General features: G+C 38.6%; 1 protein-coding gene across 29 annotated transcripts in view; it reads right to left on the bottom strand.

Annotated features, from left to right (window-relative positions):
- The window catches only part of SGMS1 (sphingomyelin synthase 1), a 390648-nt gene that overhangs the window by 26862 nt on the left and 342377 nt on the right, over positions 1-21409 (bottom strand). For 28 of the 29 annotated variants that reach the window (XM_058298868.2, XM_058298854.2, XM_058298864.2 and 25 more), the window contains one exon: positions 2318-2435. In XM_058298868.2, coding sequence (XP_058154851.1) covers positions 2318-2435 — 118 coding nt within the window. Of the gene's footprint in view, positions 1-2317; positions 2436-20045; positions 20812-21409 lie in introns of those variants that run through there. The other variant, XM_058298860.2, reaches the window with a different exon arrangement.

Raw genomic sequence — 21409 nt, 5'->3', positions numbered from 1 at the left:
AAAACAAAGGGAGCAAGGACTGCTCTAGACTTAGAGGCTTAAAAGACAGAACAGCCAAATGTAATGTAAATATCTCTTCTGGAGTCTAATTTAAACAAACCAACTGTTAAAAGACATTTTAAAGAGAATCAGGAAATTCCAAGGGTTGGTAATTGCTGATATAGAAGGATTACTGCTAATTGTGTTGGATGTGCTAAAAGCATATGCACAATATTTAGATCCATACTAAAGCATATAGCAAAATCCCAGACAATAACTGGGATTTGTTTTTAAAAAAACTCAAAATGGGGGGCAGGTGGAAGGATAGATGATGCAAATAAGGCAAATCATAATTACTGAATCTGGATGATAGATATATGGTTTCTTATGCTACTTTCTCTATCTGAAGTTTTTCACAATAAGAAATTATATTTTGAAAAATTTATTCTCAGACCCTGTTCTACAAAAGAAGTAATTAGACTTAACGAATTTTAACTAATAATTCAAATTCTTTTTAAGGTGTGCTAACATCTCACCACCACTCCCCACTCCTCCACCTATTCTGTAATACTTTATTTTCTAAAGATTTCATATATATAAGATTACCACAGAATGATGAACCTAGTAGGCATTTTTGGGAACACAGTAAATGTATGACATGTTTGAGTTTAGTTTTTGTGCAGTTTCTGCAGTCATCTCTGCCTTTACCAAGAAAACACATAAGCTGTTTTTAGTCATAATATCTCTGGTTAGATAGGCTGATGACTTAAGCTGACTCCAAGTCCCAATGGCTCAATAAGCTGGGGCTTGCCTGGAACTGTGTCCGGCTGCAGAGGTTCTCAAGAGGCAACAGGCTAGAACCAGAGCAGGGAGAAAGGCTACATAGTATAGCTTTTCAATGTTGGATTCATCTCTTAACTATGCTTGACAAGAACCCACATTTAGGTAAATTTAGATAAACTGGCATGACATTCCCCTACATAGAGGCACATTTTCCCAATTCATAGACATTTTTAAGTTGAACTAAATGTGCGTAAATGTCTTAAGCTGTCAGCCTACCACTAAGAGTGTGAAGAAAAGTTCTTCGTCTTAGGGGACAGTAAATTACCATGTAGTAGGCAGCTGCCTGTTAAGTCAGCTTTCCAGCAATGAAACAACATCTCATTGGATCCTCGATAAGAACAAGATGCTTCCAATAACCCAGGAGCTGCAGGTTAATACAATATTATTCTTGAGAGCGGTTTCTAGAGGATAAAGAAGATGTAAGCCTGGTTTCTTGCGAAGAACTAAAGAAAGGAAAATCGAGGGTTGCAGGGAGGTAGGACGGCTGACAGAGAGGAGTGTAATGTCAGAAAGATTCACTCTTAATGACAGCTTCTCTAGAGGTAAGGAAATGATTTATAGCAAAACCAGAAAAAGTCAAGCAAGAAACTAGCTACCTCTGTATGGAGATATGTAAGTCTACGAAAGAAAGGGGACCACAGAAAGCAAACCATCTATAGGAATCCAAACCCTCAGTTGATAAAGACATATGGGATGTTTCAGCAGCACAAGTGCACTGAACTGGGTGTAATCGGCATCTACCCAGCAGCACATTAGTTTTTTTCACAATGAGAGATAAAAGGATTGAGTCTTAATTATTTCAAGTAAATGATCCCAAACATGTCATATTATTCCATATTTTCTCCCTAAGATCTGAAGGCGAGAAACTGGTTTCTTCAAATTCCTATTAAAGAGTTTGAATGTAGGCAAATATCTTTAAAAGTAATAAAAGAAGAATAAAGTCTGTTTTTAAGAAAGGCTTCTATGCTACTAGAGAAGGCTAATAAGGCAATACCTCTAGAGACTTATCTAAAGATCTTATTTGGCTGGGTGGGTGATTACAAGGGAATAGAAATGGTTTCTCTTGTTCTACTGTTATGAATTTCCATCATAGGGATTAACAAAAAGAAGGGAAAAAGAAAAATATATAATTTGAAATTAAGCTTTCCATCTAAGATAAGGATAATGCATATAAAAGCTTCCGGATCTGTGTCAAGGGAGCAAATGATATTTTACAAGTCTGGCAGAAAACCAAAGAGCTACACCCCTACACAAAGCAAACTGCTTCCAACCCACTAACTAGGCCACTTATTTCCCCAGGTGGAAAGCACTGGCAGGGCTTGGAAATTCTGAGAAGGATAGGACCACCTGGACATACTGCTTGGTAACATTCTTTGATGAGGGTGGAATGACCTGACAATATTCTGAAGAAATTATCACCTTTGGCTTAGTCAAAGGACTCCTGGCCATCACAAGGAACAAACAAAAAGGGAAATCACAGTGAGGAATGGTTTACCTTCGGAGAACAGTTGAAATGCATACCGGGTACTGGGAGTGTAGTTACATACATTGTAATACACCGATACAGGTACAGCGTGCCAACTATGCAGAAAAATCTTCTGCTAATAATAGACCTAGAAAAAGGGAAAAACAGGGCAGATTCTCAGTCAAGAAATTCTGCAGGTTTGTTTACTTAAGTTTTCAATGACCCAACAAAACAAACAAACAAACAAAATACTAGAGAGTTTGAAACATGAATGTTATATCTATGCCTAACTGGATCACGTTGAAGATTGTGAAAATAATTTTTTTTAATGTATATTAGCTGACCAAGAATGTAATTCTCATATTCAGGCTTTTTGAAGCCTTAACTCCTGAAGGGAGGGACATTCAGCTGACGTACAAGCAGGGCCCATTCTGATTGGTAAACATTTAGAAGGAAAAAAAAATGGAAACCCTGAGTATCTTTTCTGTCCTAAAAGGGAAGCTGTTCATGATATCTGCATGAGAATTAAAAACTTTTCTGCCAATAATGAGTCAAAGACATTAAACAATTTTATTCAGACATCTAGAAAAAAATCCAGAAACTCATTCTCTTAGCTCATCTCTAAAGCACTGGCCTGCTTTTCTTACTATGTGGTCTCACGGTGGACTACTGATTTGTCTGAGCCTCAGTTTCCTAATTTGCTAAATAGGGTTAAGTGTAGAAATAATCTATGAAAATACTTGCCACACAGTAGGCCCAAATGGTAGCTAGCTATCAAGTGGATAAATAACAAAATAAACAAAAATTAGAAATACAAATCTTTTTCTTTTTAAACTTATTAGTGGTTCCAGTGAAATTGAAATATACATGTGAACACGTATATCAAGTTTGATAATTTCTCCTAATATCAAATTCCATGTTTCTTCATCCAACTTAACTTAATTAAAGTACAACTAATTATAACTTTGGACAAGAACTTTCCCTCTCTTACCTCTCTACTTCTATTCTGCCACAGGCCAGAAGAATGGTCCTGTGGGGCTCCTCTTCCTCAACCTTAGGGAGTTCAAGATTTCCTTGGCCTGGGGCAGTATGAATTAAATAAACAAGGAAAGTTTAGAAACAATGGAGAGGCTTTCCTCTTAGAATAGTAAACATTTAATCACTCGATAATTATACAGTATATTTCTAATTTTACACAGGGTGGGCATTCGTTTTGAAGTGTGGTAGCCAGAGAAGAATTAGTTTCACTTGCATTTTTTATTTTAACAAAGAGGAATGTAAGGGTATGTCATTTGTGTGATTAAAAATTAATTTTAAAAATAATCTATGCAACTATGTTAGCAACTCATTCACAACTGCATAAGTCCATGGAAGTTACTTAGGTTCTCCAGGTAGAGTCTGGGTGTTTGTCTCATCTGTATTTCAGATATTGGGACAGAATTGTTTTCTACAGAGATGGTCTTTGCTCATTTTCTCTCAGTCACCTTTACACTGTAAGATATAATGGTCACTGTTCTTGAAAATGTCCTCCCTATCCATTCTGCTCAACTGTAAACAGAAATTATTTACAAATTCACTCGAATTACGTAAGAAATAGTTTGGAGAGAAAATTGTCAAGTCTAGATCTGTTAAACTCTTTAGAGGTAAAAAAAACAAACAAACATAAAAAACTGTTATCACTCAATTATGGTAATGATTATGAACTTAACATCACTTTACCTGAGTACATAATGACCCAAAAGATATATATATATACATGTGTGGTGTGTCCAGTAACTATTTTTCCATATCTCAAACTTCAATCACAAATGATAATGAGATGTATGAAAAAATGATAAAGGATGAGAAAGGACAAATCATTTATAAAGAATATTTTAAGAGTAACAAAAAGAAGGTTCAGTTCTGTTGACTATTTGACTTGAAGTGAAAAATTCAAATGACTGAAATGTGAATGTCAATGTTAACAACAAGGTGACAAGTTGGAAGTGGAGACTTATAAGAATTTTCTGATCTTTTGCATTTCTTTAATCTTTTTGAAGTTAAGCTTAGAATGTCTTCTATGTATATTAAACAAGTATCTTCTACCACAAACTTAAAAAAAGTGGACTATAGAAATGTTCAGAAGAACTGTGTGTGCACTTCTGGGCATTAGGTAACCAAAGAATTCCACACACTCAGAATTCTTATTTATTAAAGTTTTACAAGTTTTACAAGTTTCAAGATGTTAAAAAAAAAAAAGGTTTAAAGTAACTAGAGGCAGTGGATTTGGCCCAGTGGTTAGGGCGTCCGTCTACCACATGGGAGGTCTGCAGTTCAAACCCTGGGCCTCCTTGACCCGTGTGGAGCTGGCCCATGCACAGTGCTGATGCGCGCAAGGAGTGCCGTGACATGCAGGGGTGCCCCCCACGTAGGGGAGCCCCACGTGCAAAGAGTGCACCCCGTAAGGAGAGCCGCCCAGCATGAAAGAAAGTGCAGCCTGCCCAAGAATGGCACCGCACACATAGAGAGCTGACACAGCAAGATGACACAACAAAAAAAAATGCAGATTCCCCTGCCACTGACAACAGAAGCGGACAAAGAAGACGCAGCAAATAGAGAGAGCAGACAACCGGGGCGGGGGGGGGGGGGGGAAGGGGAGAGAAAATAAACAAATAAAAAAATAATACTACTAAAAAAATTAAAGTAACTAGAAGTGTAACAATGCGAGAAAAAAATATAGTAGAAATATTACTGAGGTAATATTAATCACTAGAAATTAAATGAATGTCAAGAACAGAATGCATGTTACAGTTCTCAAAATCACCATAGTCTTCTCACATGAATGCACCATCCCCTTCATGTTTCAAAGAAGCCCGTTTCTCATCTGTTCACATTTTCAATTACCATTACCTCACAGAGACTTCTATTTGTCATGGTTATCTACTTTTCGCCCAAGTTTCTGAGTAATAGACTCATTAACTGTGAAAAAAAAAGTACTTATTCAATTTGACAAAGAAATATGAATATATTAATATTTTATAAAATATTAAGACTTGTTGAATAGCATGGTATGCCTATCTACATGAACAGGTAGCTTTAGCAAACTTTTTAATAACCTTTACTTAAAAAGGAAAAAGTGCTCAGAATCTGATTTTAAGTCACCAAAATTAGGCTTAAAATAGCAGTACTAAAAGTGTTTTTGGTATTTAGTGCAAAGGCCTAAAATTCTAAAGGAAAAATGGTGAAAGAAAAAATTAATATATCTGAAAGTTCTTTTGTTACCCAAAATCTCAACTAATCCACAGCAGGAAGATATACACAATTCTTTATATTCAGAATTAATATCTTAGCTCTTCAGGTTAGCTACTGGCTTTTAGAAACAAATAGGCCCCAAAACACAGCAGTGGAATTAAGCAACAATTCAAACTATAAGAGGCAATAAACAAGCAGGAGAGCACACATGACTGTAACAGAGGCAGGGGGCCCCAAATCTCTGGAAAACAATCAAGGCTAGCATGTGATTCAGTTGTATCAGTATGTGAAATATGGACAATACACTACTGAGTTACATCTTTATTTAGATGCTAGCACTACCTTTAATTTAACAAAACCATGATATGACCATGACCATCTCACTTAATTTTCTTAGAGAATTAAGTTCCTTGTTGACAAAAGAAGGAAAAGGATAACTCTTTCTTACAAATCAGAGAAATGGCTCAGAAATAAATGCAAACACTATAAAATAGTACTGATGGGCATCTGAATGTTCATCACCTATACTTTCAACAATATATACTTTTTTATTTATTTTTAAAAGATACATAGATCACACAAAAACCTATACTTTCTTTAAACATTTTTTTCTTAATGTAAGTGGCTGGAATAATGAATTCAAATATATCACACTAGAATTTTTTTTTTTTTTTTACCGAATTATTTCCCTGGCACAGCATTAATAGCCTATGATTTTCCAAACTCCTTCCATATGCGAAACTCTGTGCTAGGCATTACTATATTTATCTCATTTAGATCATAAAACAACTCTCCAGTGAATGGCTGTGATTCTCATTTTACAGATGGGACTGAGGTTCAGAGAGATTAGGCTGAGATATATTACACAAAATGAAAATATTCAGGAAATTGCTTCATATTTTGAGACTATACCACTGTATAACTATAGATAAGCCGACATCCTATCACATTTTTGTTATGTTTCAAAATCCACTTTTACTTGAATTTTTCACTAAGTTAATGTTTTATGACAAGTTTCATACTTGGCATATGCTTACTATGTGGCCTTGGGGTGGGCTACTGAATTGTCTGAGCTTCAACATTCTACAAAATAAGTATTTTAATGATAACTACATTATTTACTAATGTGCTAGAAAAAAAATCCTTCCAGTTTCACAGATACTCAAAACTGAACGCATCCATTTCTCATTAGCATTTGCACCCAGTTAGATTTGCTTATCATTGCTCCGTATTTTTAATTAGTCACTCTGAAATACCATCCATTTCTCGATATCCTATTTCATCTGAACTTCTGCAGTGACCTCTACCTGTTGTCTCTGATTTCTACTCTGACCTTCCTAAAATTCATTCTACTTAGAGCATCCAGAATTGTCTTTTTGAAAACAGTTAAACCCTCCAATAGTTACCAAACGTACTTTGTATAAAACCCAAGTCCCGTACCAAGGTCATGAGGCCCTCAGTGATCTGGCCAGTCTCTTTCCAACCTCATTTCTCACTGGTAGTCCCATCATTCTCTAGACTTTGCTTCAGGGTGATGCCTTTGTGTTCTCACACACCACATGCAGTCCTATCTTAGGTAGGATCTTTGTGACTCAGCCTGGACTGCTTTTCTGCCAGATCACCACCTGTCATTCAGGTCTGGGTTCAAACATTGTCTCTCTAAAGAAAGCCCTGGGTCCTCTTCAGCTCATCCTTCCATTTTAATTTCTTCATAGCTACCCCATGTCCAAACCATTTCTCATATTCTGTTGACATTAACTCTCAAGAGTTTCTTAAATTTGTTTTCCTCCCTTTAATCCCTTGCTATGAGCTTTTCTCTTCCCTGGATTGTGGGGCAATCTTGCACTGACAAACCCCTCAAGTGATCCCAAGCCGCTTCCTCTCTCACTGCCCTAGGCAAAAGGAGACACTCATTATTTTCTAGATATAAACTCAAGTTCTCATCTTTGCCTGCATGACTTTTTCCCTGGAGTGACCTCCCCTATTATCCTGTCTGCTGTAATCCTATCCATCTACCTCAAATACTATCTGTGTGAAGCCTTCCAGGTGTCCCCAACTGGACAGAACCACTGCATGATCCAAAGCATTTCAGAACTGCTTCTATTTAACGGTATTTTTAATAGCGAGACTGACATCATCATTAACAAATGAGGATATTCTAGAATATTCTAGAGGGTGCCTTCTAGAAGCAGCAGCTCTTGAGAGTTTGCCTTTCTCATCAGTTAATCCCAGTGAGACTTACTGATGCCTGTAATACTAGCTGAAATCCCAGTTCTGTTCTTAAGAACTTTATTTCTTACTCCTTTGGAGAGTCCTTCCTGATGACTTTCTGTAAATGCTTGTCCTTTAATCTCTTTCATTTTTTTTTTTTAAAGATTTTTATTTTATTATTTATTTAATTACCCCCCCCCCCGGTTGTCTGTTTTCTGTGTCTGTTTGCTGCATCTTGTTTCTTTGTCCGCTTCTGTTGTCGTCAGCGGCACGGGAAGTGTGGGCGGTGCCATTCCTGGGCAGGCTGCACTTTCTTTCGCACTGGGCGGCTCTCCTTACAGGTGCACTCCTTGCGCGTGGGGCTCCCCTACGCGGGGGACACCCCTGTGTGGCGTGGCACTCCTTGCGCGCATCAGCACTGCGCATGGGCCAGCTCCACACGGATCAAGGAGGCCCGGGGTTTGAACCACGGACCTCCCATGTGGTAGACGGACGCCCTAACCACTGGGCCAAGTCCGTTTCCCTTTAATCTCTTTCATGTACCTGCAGATTTAACCCTCCTTGATGCTCACCATCCTTCGCTTTGCATCATTACCATATGCAGATTTTAATTTAAAACCTTCTTAATATATTGGTACGTTCCTTCATTGAGGACTTTAAGCTCCTGGAGACCAGGGACTATGAATTCTGCCCTTGCTTTTTTTTCCCTCCTTGCCAGAACTTTCTACCCATCACACCTCATGCTTCTCAGGTGCTCGTGATGGTTAGTCATGACAACATATGGCTTAATCTAGTACTTTAGGAGAGAAAATTCCAAGGAGAAGTTAGAAAAACAAATGGAAGGGTAATAATAAATGCTGCAGAAAAAACAGAACAAAAATAAATATCTTGGGAGATTTACAATTCACTTACTATTTCTTTGGTATCCATACAGGGCAAACAACAAGTTTGTGAATCAGGCAAATGAGATGCTCGTGTACCAGGTCCTACAACGTGTCTATACAAGCTCAGGGCCTTTGGGCCTTTATTCATCCAGCTCAAAGAGACTGTACATACTTGATATTATTTTAACCATATTCGTTTAGCATGTATTGTTAACCCATTTTACAGAAGGAGAAATTAAGGTATAAAGAGTTTAAGTACTAGCCTGAGGCCACAGTCAGTCAATGAGAGAGCCACAACAAAACTCAGGTCTCTAGACTTTTAACCAGCTATTCTTTTCACTAATGAAACTGTCAATTAAAAAAAAAAAAAAAGGTCACTTGGATCTTTTTCTAAATGCCTTAAAAATTTGTAATAGAATACCACAGTTGATTGTTTTAAGGAAATGATTCAGGCTGGTTTAGGGAATTTATAAAGAACAGATAACATTATAAAAGTTGTCCCCTGTTCTCTCCAAGCCTTTTAAAAAATATTTCCTGTGTTATACAGATTCTAACAAAGAGAAAGTAAAAAAAAATGGTACCTTATAAGATATGAAAGACAATTTGAATTTAGTCTACTTGAGCTAGTTATAAAGAATTAAATTCAAGTACCCTCCAGAAACATTTACATATAACTGCCAAAACCCCACCCCCCAAAAACAGAAACATTTCTTTGTTGATATTTTCTTTTATACTGATAACAAAAATCATAAATATGTGGGTATATAAAACACAAACATGTATATGTATATCCAGACCTTTCATCATTCCTTCCTTTAATCAAAATACACACTTTCAATCACATTATCTGGGAATTCTTCAATCATAACTAGTAGTAGTAAACAATTAAAGTTTGCTTTTGGGTTAATGCATTCCCTTAAAAGTAACACATTCATATTTTAACAAACATATGAGAACGTATATCACTTACTAGTGATATACTAACCACAGCACCTAGCATCATGCCACACTCAATAAATATTAGCTACTGCTATTATTACTTGTTCAACAACATAATGAAAATATTTACTGTAGGAATTATTCAAGGCACAGGGAATACAACAGTGAATACGACAGAAAAGAATCCTCCTCACGGTGCTTATATTCTAGTGGGGAAGGCAGACAATAAACAAATAAAATATAAGACATGTTTGATTAGTACTAAATGGTAACATAATAAGTCAGAAGGACAGACAAAATGTCACCAGGAGAGAGTAGTTGCAATTTGGGGACAGGTTGGTCAGAGAAGGCCTCTCAGAGAGGGGGTGAACCATGAGAAGCAGCTAGTACAGTTCCAAGGTCTGAGGCAGTATGTGCATGTATGTGGGTGTATGCTGAACGAACAATGGGGCAGGAAGCTGGAGTAGAGGGCCTGAGGAGATGAGGTCCAGGAGAAAATAATGCCGGTCTGGTAGGACCTCCTGAGTCGCTGTGGGAACTTTGGCATTATTGGTATATGAAGTGGGAAGCTACTAGGGGGTTTGAAGAAGAGTGATATATGCTGACTTTGGATCACTCTGCGAGGTTGAGAAATAGCTGAAGAGAAGCAAGAATGGAAAGAGGGACCAACAATATCCTAGGTAAGTGATGACAGTGGTTAGACCTGTGGCAGCAATGGAGACTGTGAGAAGTGGTCAGACTTACTGACTTACTGACAAACCAGATGTGTGTGAAAGAATGCCAAGAATGAAACCAAGACACTTGGTCTCAGCACTGGGAAGGACAGCAGTACCATTTACTGATACTGGAAGAGGACTGGCGGGGACTGGGGTAGGTTTGGGAATCAGGAGAATGCAAAGTACTATGTCAAGTGCCTTACACATATTACCTAATATAATCCTTACAACAGCGTTGAAACAGGCACTATTATTATTATTTCTATTTTATATGTGAGGATCCAACTGCTACTCATTAAACCAAGCATGATCCTCCAATATGTTAAGATGGACACCATCACTGTGCTTCACCACCAACTATCATGATATCAACAGGCTGGTGGGGATAGTTGCAGTGACTTCAAATCAGATCATGAGTAATTAGATAGAGATCCATGATGGTTTGTTAAGAGAGGAGGGAAAGAGACAATCTCTGGGCAAGCTTTAAAATAGAAGGCAAAAATTATATCATTTAACAATATATATACGCACATACACATCCATATATAAACAGATTATGCATATATGAACACACATAAAAATATCAAAAGGGATCTAACTCACATGTTAGTATTATTTATCTTTGGTGAGCTAAACTTATTATTTTTTGTTTATCTTCTAATCTACCTATAACCAAGATGCATTACCTAGAAATTATTCAGTGTTAAAAATAAATAAAAATTGATCCATAAAAACTGTTATTGTGCCTGTTTATTTTTATACTCTTTTCCTTTTATTATCCTAACTCTCAGTTGAGAACCTCTTTTATGTTTACGATAACTTTAAAGCCAAATTGTTGGAACAACTGAATTTAATGAAATACATAGGGTGAATCCAGTTTCCCAAAAATTGCTAGGGCTTAGGTGCATATTTAGGTTATAAGAAAAAATGGTAAAGATCAGAAAAGGTGAAACCAGATAAGGCCACTCTAGCTAAGAGAGAAAGAAAAGCACAATGCAGTCTGGGACTGAATCTGTCATCTAGTCCCTAGAGTGACTCTTCTTCCCCATCCCAAGTACTGCCATCAGTAAACAGAAGTAAAAGAGAAGGCAAAAAATAGCCCTAAAAAACTGAGATGTCCAAATTATCTGGGAAGGTAATGAGACAGGGAAGATCCCCAGGAAAGTAAAGTACACAGGTTCTAGTCCAGGTCTGCAAACCAGGTTGACAGTGGTTCAGAATCAAAGGGAAGAGAGAAAATTTGCTAAAAACAAAAAGGAAAAGAACAAGGTTAGGTACTCTAGCCAGTGGTCTTCAGTGGAGAAGCAGAACCGAAGATAGTAGGAAAGGGAGAATTTCCCAGATTGGGTATTGATACAGCTAGCGAGTAGGATCCATGTCACACCTAGGAGTTTAGAGGACAGGAGTCGGCTAGGACATAACTATGGTGGGACAGCAAAATGTGACAGCAATCACGGTTGGTAGGTCCATCCTGGGCCAAAGCACACTGTCTCTGGATAGTACATAACATATAAACTTTATTATCAAAAAAGGATGTGTTAGGGAGCAGACAGGGCTCAAGTAGTTGAGTGCTCAGGTGTCTCAGGTTTGGTTCCCAATGTCTCCTAAAAAAGAATAAACAAGCTAGACAGACAAACAAAAAACCCAACTCAGGGAAGCCCACCCATGTGGCTCAGTGGTTGAGTGCTGGCTTCCCACATATGAGGTCCTGTGTTCAATCCCCAGCAAAAAAAAATTTTTAAAAAGATGTTTTTATTGTCTGTTCTATGCACATAGAATGTATGCCATCATGTATGCTAAGAAAATACATACCTAAGAGTTGCCTCCTGAGAGCTTCCTTATTGCTTAAATATGGCTTCTCTCTGAGCCAAACTCAGTTTATAAATGCATTACCTTCCCCCCAGCATGGGACATGACTCCTGGGGATGAGCCTCCCTGGCATCAAGGGATTACTACCAAGCACAAACTAGCATGCAACTGGAAAAACCTTGGGCAAAAGGGAGAAAAGGTAAAGACAAATGAGTTTATATGGCCAAGAGACTTCAAAGTGAGTCAGGAGGTCACTTCAGAGGTTACGTTTATGCTCATCTCAGCAGGATCCCATTGACTGCCAAAGCAAATACTATCTCAAAGAGCAGGGCTCCTGAGGGCTCTGGAGGGCTTATCAGACATTATAGGTAAGACAGACTGCTCAGGAGTTTGGTGCCTTGCCAGTGGGCTCTACTTTGGAATTTATGCTCTCCAGTGTGACAGGTAGACTCAGTTGTGGTTTCCCTACACATGGCTCTTCTGTCCCTTTCTATTTGAACCTATAGTTAGTACTACAGTTGACAGGTGTATGTCCTAGAGACTTAAATCTTTGGACTGCCCATGTGCCATCTGGGCCCTGCATCTCAACAGAGTTGCAATACCTACTCTCCAGTTCATTGGACTCACTCAGGACAACCATCAAGGAGATGATGAGGGACAACAACCATCCTGAGGAACACAGAGTCTGCAACTGTAAGAGAGTTTCATCCATCTGCCCCATGGGATCTAAGCCCCCTCTCAATTAAAGGTGAAGTGGGCATCACCATCCCAGAATCCTCAGATTGGGGAATGAATGGCAGACTAGAGTAGACTTACTGGTATTCTACTATAGACTTATTACAATTCTAGCAATGAAGAACTTACATCATTGATATGGAGGCAGTGGCCACTGGAGGTTCTCAGTGGAGGGAGAAGGAAAAATAGGTATAATATGGAGGAATTTTTGGGACTTGGGAATTGTCGTGAATGACACTGCAATGATAGATACAGGCCGTTCTATATCTTGCCATAACTTACAAAATTGTGAGGGAAAGAGTGTAAACTACAATGTAAACTATAATCACACTTAGTGGCAATGCTCCAAAATGTGTACATCAACTGTAACAAATGTACCATACTAATGAAAGATGTTGTTAGTGTGGGAAAAGGTGGGAGGGGTAGGGTGTGGGGCATATAGGAATCCCCTATATTTTTTATGTATTATTTATGTAATCTAAGTATCCTTTTTTTAAAAAAATAAGAAGTATATAAAAAATCAAATTAAAAAAAAGAAAAAAGAAAACACATTTTCAGAGGACAAGTGCCTATTATATCAGTAAATTTCTAGATTGGATTTATACTGACAGAACTTTGATTCCCCAAATCTACTGTTGTGGGACTTTGAGCAAGTCAATAGTTTCTCTCAGCCTTAGTCATCTTCATTAGAGAGGAGAATAATACCACATATTTTAAAGTTTGATTGTGAAAAATCAAATAACAGAATATATGTTAAAAAATTCATATTAGTCAAGTATCAGCTGATTTGGAACCTACCACTTGACAATGGTGAAAATGATTTTTGACAATGTACACAAAAAGGAACAGGCTAAAATAGACTTCAAGCATGCACATAAACTGATGTAGGTATAGGTATAGAGGGAGCAGAGTGGAGGGAAGGGACAATCTCTGAGATTTTACCTTGCTGTATTGCTGGAGAGGAATATGACTGCTTATCAGTCAATTAAATAATAGGATAGGTGCCAAAAAAATTTAAAAGCTGTAATAATTTATGGGAATTTTTGTCCTCATGAGTTTTATACTTGGATGGAGACTGGACATTATGCTTTCAAAAACTGAGCTGTTACTATAAGAACAAATAAAAATTCCCCAGAATATAATCTCTAGGCAACTTTGTTTTGCTCATTCTGCATCTCAAGAATACAGTCTTTCAATTTTTGGTAAATTGCTAAATGTAAAAATGTTCTAAAGTTTCATTAGATACTGGTCTTGCAGTCTACAGTATAAGGTCAATTTACAATAAAGTGAAATAGCCTTAAGAAAAGGTTCTTCTAGCACTCGGAAATTAAAATACCAATAATAGGAACCTGGAGAGACTGGCCTTGTATTAAATGCCCTATATTCAGTGTTTTTAAGAACCTCCAAACACATAAAAATGATGGAAAAAAATGTTGATGGTTTCTGTGGTCATAAACCACTATGGGGATTAAAAGAGGAAACAGAATAAGCACTTTAATCCAATTGACTTGATGTGAAAGCACCGATTAAAATAGTGGAAAGTCTAGTCTGTTGAGTAAAACACAGACCAGAAATAATCAAATTGGCATCTAAGTGCAGCAGTTGCCAATTAACACTGGGATTATGTCCTTGGAAATTAGATTCTAGTCTCAGAAGAAATATATTAATAAATGCTACAGATACTTGTGCTGGCAGATATGTAACCAAAAATAAGGCTCCAAAGTCATAGCAGTTATCAAAGACTAAAATACAAAAGAAATCTTTTCCAAATTATTACTGACTGTAAAATATACAATGCTTCCAGATATCTAAAATCCATCCCAGTACTTTCAAGAGCAGAATCTCAGAAAAGTTACACTGGAAAATTTTGTCTGTTCCTTCCTGTGGGATTAACAAAGGTCCTAGAAACAGTTCTGAATACAGATGTCATAGCAGGTCTTAAACAAGACCTGACATCACTGTTTCCCTTCTCTAGTTCCGTATCTTTTGGCATAGGATGAATGTTCCAAGAGTCCACACAGTGGCCATTTCCATTTTACAACTCTATATAAACTCTATATAACTGCTTATGTGAGAATGTTCCAGATCACCACAAAGCAAGTATATCACTCTGGTCTCTCAGCTCCACCCAGTTTTAAAGCTAAAAGAATATGCAAACCAAGGTGCCATCAAGGTGATGCTTTCTTCCTGAAGGGTAGTATTCTGGGGCTGCCTGCTGGCTATCCTTGGTCCTGGGCTCCTCTGTCACGTGGAAAAGCACACGGTGGCTCTCTGGCCTCTCCGTTCTCTTCTGGGTTCCAGTGAATTTCAGCTTCTTGCTTCCTGTGATTTTCTTGCTCTCTACCTGAATTTGAATTTCATTCCAATGTCCTACTTACAATGGGTTCATACCTACAGGAGTGGATTAAGTTTAAGAACATGTTTTTCTGAGGTCCATCAGCTCCAAACCACCACACTAAATGCAGTGTAAAAGTGTATGGGAAGATTAGGGTTATGCGCTGTTTGTGGGGAAACAGGAAAGCCCCCCAGTCTCAATAATGTCACAAGTTGGAATATTTTGAGGCAGTGGGATTGAATCTAAGACAGCCCAGCCTCCCTTGCCAGCAGCCACTCTGGATTCCTGCTAACAGAAAACTAGAGAAGAGGCTCAGATTCCTGGAAATGCCAAGAGTTGTGCCCACGTGGGTTTTCTCTAGGCAGATTGTTTTGCCTTCTCAACCCAGTATTTCAAAGACTTGTCTAAATATGGGGTCCACGTATGGGGGGCTTATGGGCGAGTTAGTCATGGCCAGCAGAGCTAGCCCTTCCCATGCGTTTCTGGAATGGGTGAATCTGGGCCCACCTCCCTCAAACTACAGCCTCCACTATGACCAAAGGCTTGCAAGGTCCCCCAAGTAAGCTCTGGACATAACCAAATAGTATTTAGGAACTGATCTAGACTGACTCATTCTGAGGATCTTACCTCTTCTGCCCGTCTTGCCCTACTACTCCTGGACTCCCAAACAACTCCTTTTTGAATCATCAGCATTGACCCCAGCATAGATGTAAATCATTCATTATGTCACTGAAATCTAAAATGGAGTTCAGAGAAGTTTGTGGAAATAGAGATGGAGTAAGCATTCCCAAACCACTGATGCTGGAGCATGGCATGAAGAGACTGCTCCCCATCCCCCACCCTATATGGGATGACTGTTTCTCTCTGTTTAGTTTATGACCACACTTCCTGGTTTGTTTTTTCTGATTTCAGGTATTTCGATCTCAATTCTAGGACTGGTCACCATAAAGGATGCTCATGACATAAAGAGTAGGCTGAATGAAGTGGAGACACTTCTAAAGGCAACTATTAGTATGAAATGTAAAGTAAGTATATCCAGAACTGGGCTGGGGGTGACTAGTCATCCACATTTTTAAAAGTGCCCCTTTTGCCCCCACAGTGAACCTGCTGTCTTCATCTCGCCACTTGGCTCTTTGACTTTGTCCCTGGAAGGGGAGGAGAATATACTCAGGGGAAAGGAAGACTTTTGTAGACTGTTCATAATCTTTGGGGAAGACATGAAGTGAGGGGCCCGAGAAGGAGTGAAGTAGAAGGGACATGGGGGTCCTCTCTGGCTGCAATGGTCTTTGCTTTCTGAAAAGCCACTACTCATGAGTGAACAGTTGCTCATAGTATCCACTTATAGTCCTTTTTATTTCTGTGAGCTTGTTGGTAATGCCTCCCCTTTCATTTTTTAATTTTAGCTATTTACATCCTCTTTTTTTTCTTTTTATCAGTCTAGGTAAAGGTTTGGTTGTTTTATAAAACATCTAAATTTTCTATTTCCATACTTATCTTCTGTCTTGATGTTCTATCCATTATTGAATATGGTAGATGAATTTCTCCCTTCAAATCTGTCAATATATATTGGCGCTCTGTCCTTAAATTTATGTTTGTTTATAACTGTCACATCTTCTTGTTGAAGTAAACTCTTTATCAAGATATAGCAACCCTCTTTGTCCTTCATAAAAGGTTTGCTAATATTCGTTTGTTTACTGCCTGCCTGACCCATACATAAACTCAATAAGAACATAAGGGCCATCTGCTCACTGAAGCATTCTCAAGGTTTAGAACTGTATCTGGCACATTGCTCAATAAATATCAACTGAATGAATGAATTTTAAAAGAGCACTTTCTGTGGCAGGCACTCTAACCAGGCACTCAGAAAAAACATGAATGATGAGTAGGATCTAGTCTTTTCCCTTGAGGATCTTAAAATCTAGCAGTGAAGAAGACATATACGCAGCTAATAGAATGGAATGTGACATGAACTAGATGTGTTTGGGGGAAACCGTGGAGTGCAGTAGCTAGAGAGGAGGCAGGAAAGATTGGTGCCAGATTACAAAGAACCTTGTGCTTTTTGCTAAGGAACTGATCCTCAATCTGAGCACCTGCTACGCAGCACTAAGTAGCAATGGAAAAAGCAGATAGATCTGAAATCAGAATTGACAAAATTAGAACTGACAGAAGTTAGTGACTATTAGATAAAAGGAACTGAGGTGTTCTCCCAGATTTCTAGGAAATGCCACTAGCTGAGTAAGGAGGAAAAACAAGTTGGGGGATGGGGAAAGATAATAAATTTGACTTTAGAAAGATTGAGCTTGAGGTACTATGATCACACTACTAAGTGATCTTTATTTGTCAGATGACTAGAAAACCCTTAACATGGAAATTCTACAATCCTGCCCCTTGGGTGCCTCCTTTTTCAGGTGTTTATAACATTTTAATAATTCCGAACCATACCTATTATCCTTAGGTGTCACCATGTTAGCCATGCATGAAAATTCCACAGAGTCTTCTGGTTTTATCAACTCTATAAATTAAACATATCCTTTTTATCATGCTTTCTTAAAGGGCTCCTGGGCTTTGAGTGGCAAACATGCTGATGGAGGATGGGAAGAAGGGTCAAGACTCAGGAAGTCAAGCACAGAGGGAGAGGTTAATTAGAAAAAGTAGGCTTTATGGCACTACAAAACATTTTAATCTTCTTTATAAGAGCCAGGAAAAGGCAGTTCCATCAAAACCCATTACTGGGAGTGGATGTGGCTCAAGCAGCTAAGTGCCCGCCTCCCACATAGGAAGTCCCAGGTTTGGTTCCTAGTGCCTCCTACAAAAACAAAAACAAAACAACAAGCAAACCAAATAAAAAAAAAAAACCAACTCAGGGAAGTCTATGTAGCTCAGTGGTCTTCCCATATACGAGGTCTTGGATTCAATTTCTGACCCCCGGTACCTCAAAAAAAGAAACCAAAGTAACCCACCACTGCTTGCTACATCAATTTGTACCTTTCTTCCTTACATGTCGGGTCTGCCATAGGCACTGAAGAGAGGCAACAAGGAGGGAGATGGAAAACCTGGGCGTCCCCACTAGAAGAATAGGGAGGATACTTAGGATTATCATGACAATAGTCAGCATTCAGTTAGCATGTTCCTATCCTGCCAAGGTGCAACACAGAGAGGGGACTTTATTGGCAATAACTATCAATAAAATTTGAAATTAGGAAGCCTAAGGGGAAACCAAAGAGGGAAATTCTCTCCTGAGAAAAATATAAATAGCAATACACTGAAGAGAAATTCGTCCTATGGTTAGGACACTTCCTTAGAATAAGAATAAAATTATTTATAAAATCACTGTTCCCTAAGAGATTCCCTAAATCTCTTAGGGATTTAGGAGATTGGATACATATACGGTATGGTTTTCTCAAAGTTATATTCTGGGGCAGTAAATTATTTGATGGCATGTAAGAATTTTGATGTAAAACCAGAAAACAAAATCACATAGGCAAAAATTCAAAACAAAACAAAACACAGGAAACACAATTTGAGTTGACCAAGACTTTGTAAAGGGAAATATTTATATATTTTTTCCAGTGGGCTTTTTGGGGAAAAAAATTTATTTGGGACCATGTAAAAACTCAAAAATGGTACTGAATTTGGAGAGCTGAAAACATATATTTAAAAAATTCTCAGCCCTATATTTTTTAGGTCTAGTCCTACCTAGTTTGCCTCTTAAAACTAGAGCAAACAACAAGTCTTCCACCAAATCAAATGCATCCCAGACCATTCCTTCTATTTCTAATTTAGCTTAAACTCAAGGACTGTGCAACTAGCCACCAAATAAACCCTGGCCACTTAAATGACGTCCTTTTCATAAATTAAGATAGTTTTTCCTTGGCAAAGGGTCAGGACATGCTTCTATTTCTATTTGAAGATAAATAATTTATAATATGAAAAAAAAACAGTCCTTGTAAAATATACCAGGAAAAGATTCATTTCTGTTGAAGAATGTTCAGCATAAATTCTCATTGGGCATTTTGTGTTGATTTAAGATGATATACTTAATATTTAGCCATACTATGGGTCAAGAAACATAGTCTACCAGAGAGAAACTTAATTCCTCAACAAACCATTTCCCAACTCCTATGTGTGGAATCCATAAAGATGTTCTGCTGATGGGAAAATCATATTCTCAAAGACCAGGGAATAATGTAGATGCTTAGTTTGCTAAAGGGAGTCCAGGCAAACAGCTTGTCTAAGGGGTCTATGTTGGGTTTAGAGCTTGGAACATCAAGTCACTTTGGGACCACTGGAAACTAAAAGGAGGGACCTATTTAAAATCTCAAGAAACATGAATGGAATAGCCACATGTGGCTTTAAGCATCACACATTCTAGAAGGTGGAAATCCATGCAGGTTAATACACATTTTACCTACCTGAAGGATATCGTTTCTCTGATACTCAACCCATTCTGGAATAGCTGTTCTGAGTTCTGTGTGTGATACATTTTTAACTACATTTTGCTAAAGTTCCAGATGTCTGACTCTTGTGGGAAAAACTAAACAGGGATTTATAGAACTTTAGGACAATTGTCAACTCTACTCTCAAGTAGAGTATTAATAACATGGAGACAGGGTGGTTCAATAGCCTGTACTCTCTAAAGGTGCCTGAGGGTTTTCTTCCTTTTCAGTCAAAACAGAACATATCTCTTAAGAACCTTATGCATCATCTGTACTAATCCTGTTCAAAGCAGACAACAGCATTTTCTTAAAGCTGCCAGAAGTTTAGTTATTTCAACAGCATGTGGTCTAAAAAAGAAAGAATATACTTTCCCACTGCTTAACAAATTTCATGTCCAAATGAAAATTACATCTATAGTGCAAACCTCCAACCATTCAATCTGAGAGTTTTTCTTTACTTACTTGTATTTTAAGAGCAGCCACTGAATTAACCAGAGTCCTACAAGGATCATGCCATTAATTTCACAAATAGAAAAGGCCCACTGCACCCGGTTAAAATGGTCAAAAAACGTGTCCGGTAGTGGAGGTTGCACCTCCTTAGGAGGCACTCGTTCATGGACGACCGAGATCATCACTGTGGTGAGAACAAAACAGGAAAGTGCATAAAGAAAGGCCAGAAAGGTCTTGCCCCACTCCATGGGGTACTGGGAACGCTCTGGTTCTGGCATGGGGATTTTTATCATCTCTTTCCGGTACCCATTTGGCATCCCGTTGGGTTTGATCTTGGTGTTGAAGCTGCTGTTAGGGGTGGGGACATTTGTGCCAATGCTGAGGTGTCCATTGGCATGGCCATTCTTGTGTGCTTCCATGTGCTGCTCCATTTTCAGGGTCTCTATCATGTCCAAAAGCCGCTGCCCATTGTCGGAGGAGACTCGGCACAAGGGGGGCTTTTTGAAATCCTCTTGGGTCAGGTTGATCAAGTCCCGGCCTGTGAAATGTTCCAGAGGTTCACAGTATTCTGGCACAGCATTCTCCAACAGCCAGTCTGCCACCTTCTTGGGTGACCAATACACCACTTCCTTCATTGTACTGGCAGGCAACATGCAGACCCCAGCTTGCTCTCGGCAGGTCATCAGTCACTGTTCTTACAAGGAAGGACACCATCCCTCCTTGGCTCGTTCATCCTGTCGGCCTTGTTAGCAGACACTTGTTTGGCAGATGGTCAGTTTGTAAACACTTCAAGTAGCTGTGCAGGGTTCCTGAGTGCCTGGGAATTAATTCTTCTCATTTTTGAAGAAGATTCTCCCTTCTGTGGAGGCAAGAGAAAAGGTAAGTATATTGGGACTTCTAAATCAACGGCCTTACAATGCAAAATCAATAAGCATAAGGAAAATGGAAAAGCAATTATTAGTAAACTCTACAGTTTTCAAGCCTGTATTATTGTTATTTATTTAATCCCCCCCACCCCATGGCTTTTTTGCATGCTGTCTGCTCTCTGTGTCTATTCCCTGCAGGCTCTTCTGTGTTTTTTTTGCTTTTCTCCCTTTTTTGTTGCATCACCTTGCTGAGTCGCCACTCCGCAGCGTGCAGGTGAGCCTACTTTCACAAGGAGGCCCTGGGATGCGAACCCAGGGTCTCCGCTGCTTCCCTCAATCCTGTATTATTTTAAGGGACCACTGATTCCCTTGTTAGTCTTCCCTGGAAGAGCCTGAAAGTGGATAATGGATAAGGTCAAAGGGCAAATGTTTTATAGACTCTCCAATGTTGTCTTTTCTAAGAACAATTCTATAGCCCTTTGGACACTGTTCAATACCTATCAATGATTT

Source organism: Dasypus novemcinctus, chromosome 6 (genome assembly GCF_030445035.2).
Source record: "Dasypus novemcinctus isolate mDasNov1 chromosome 6, mDasNov1.1.hap2, whole genome shotgun sequence".
Taxonomy (NCBI): domain Eukaryota; kingdom Metazoa; phylum Chordata; class Mammalia; order Cingulata; family Dasypodidae; genus Dasypus; species Dasypus novemcinctus.
Note: the sequence above shows the minus strand (reverse complement) of the source record. Positions and strands in the feature narration are given on the sequence as shown.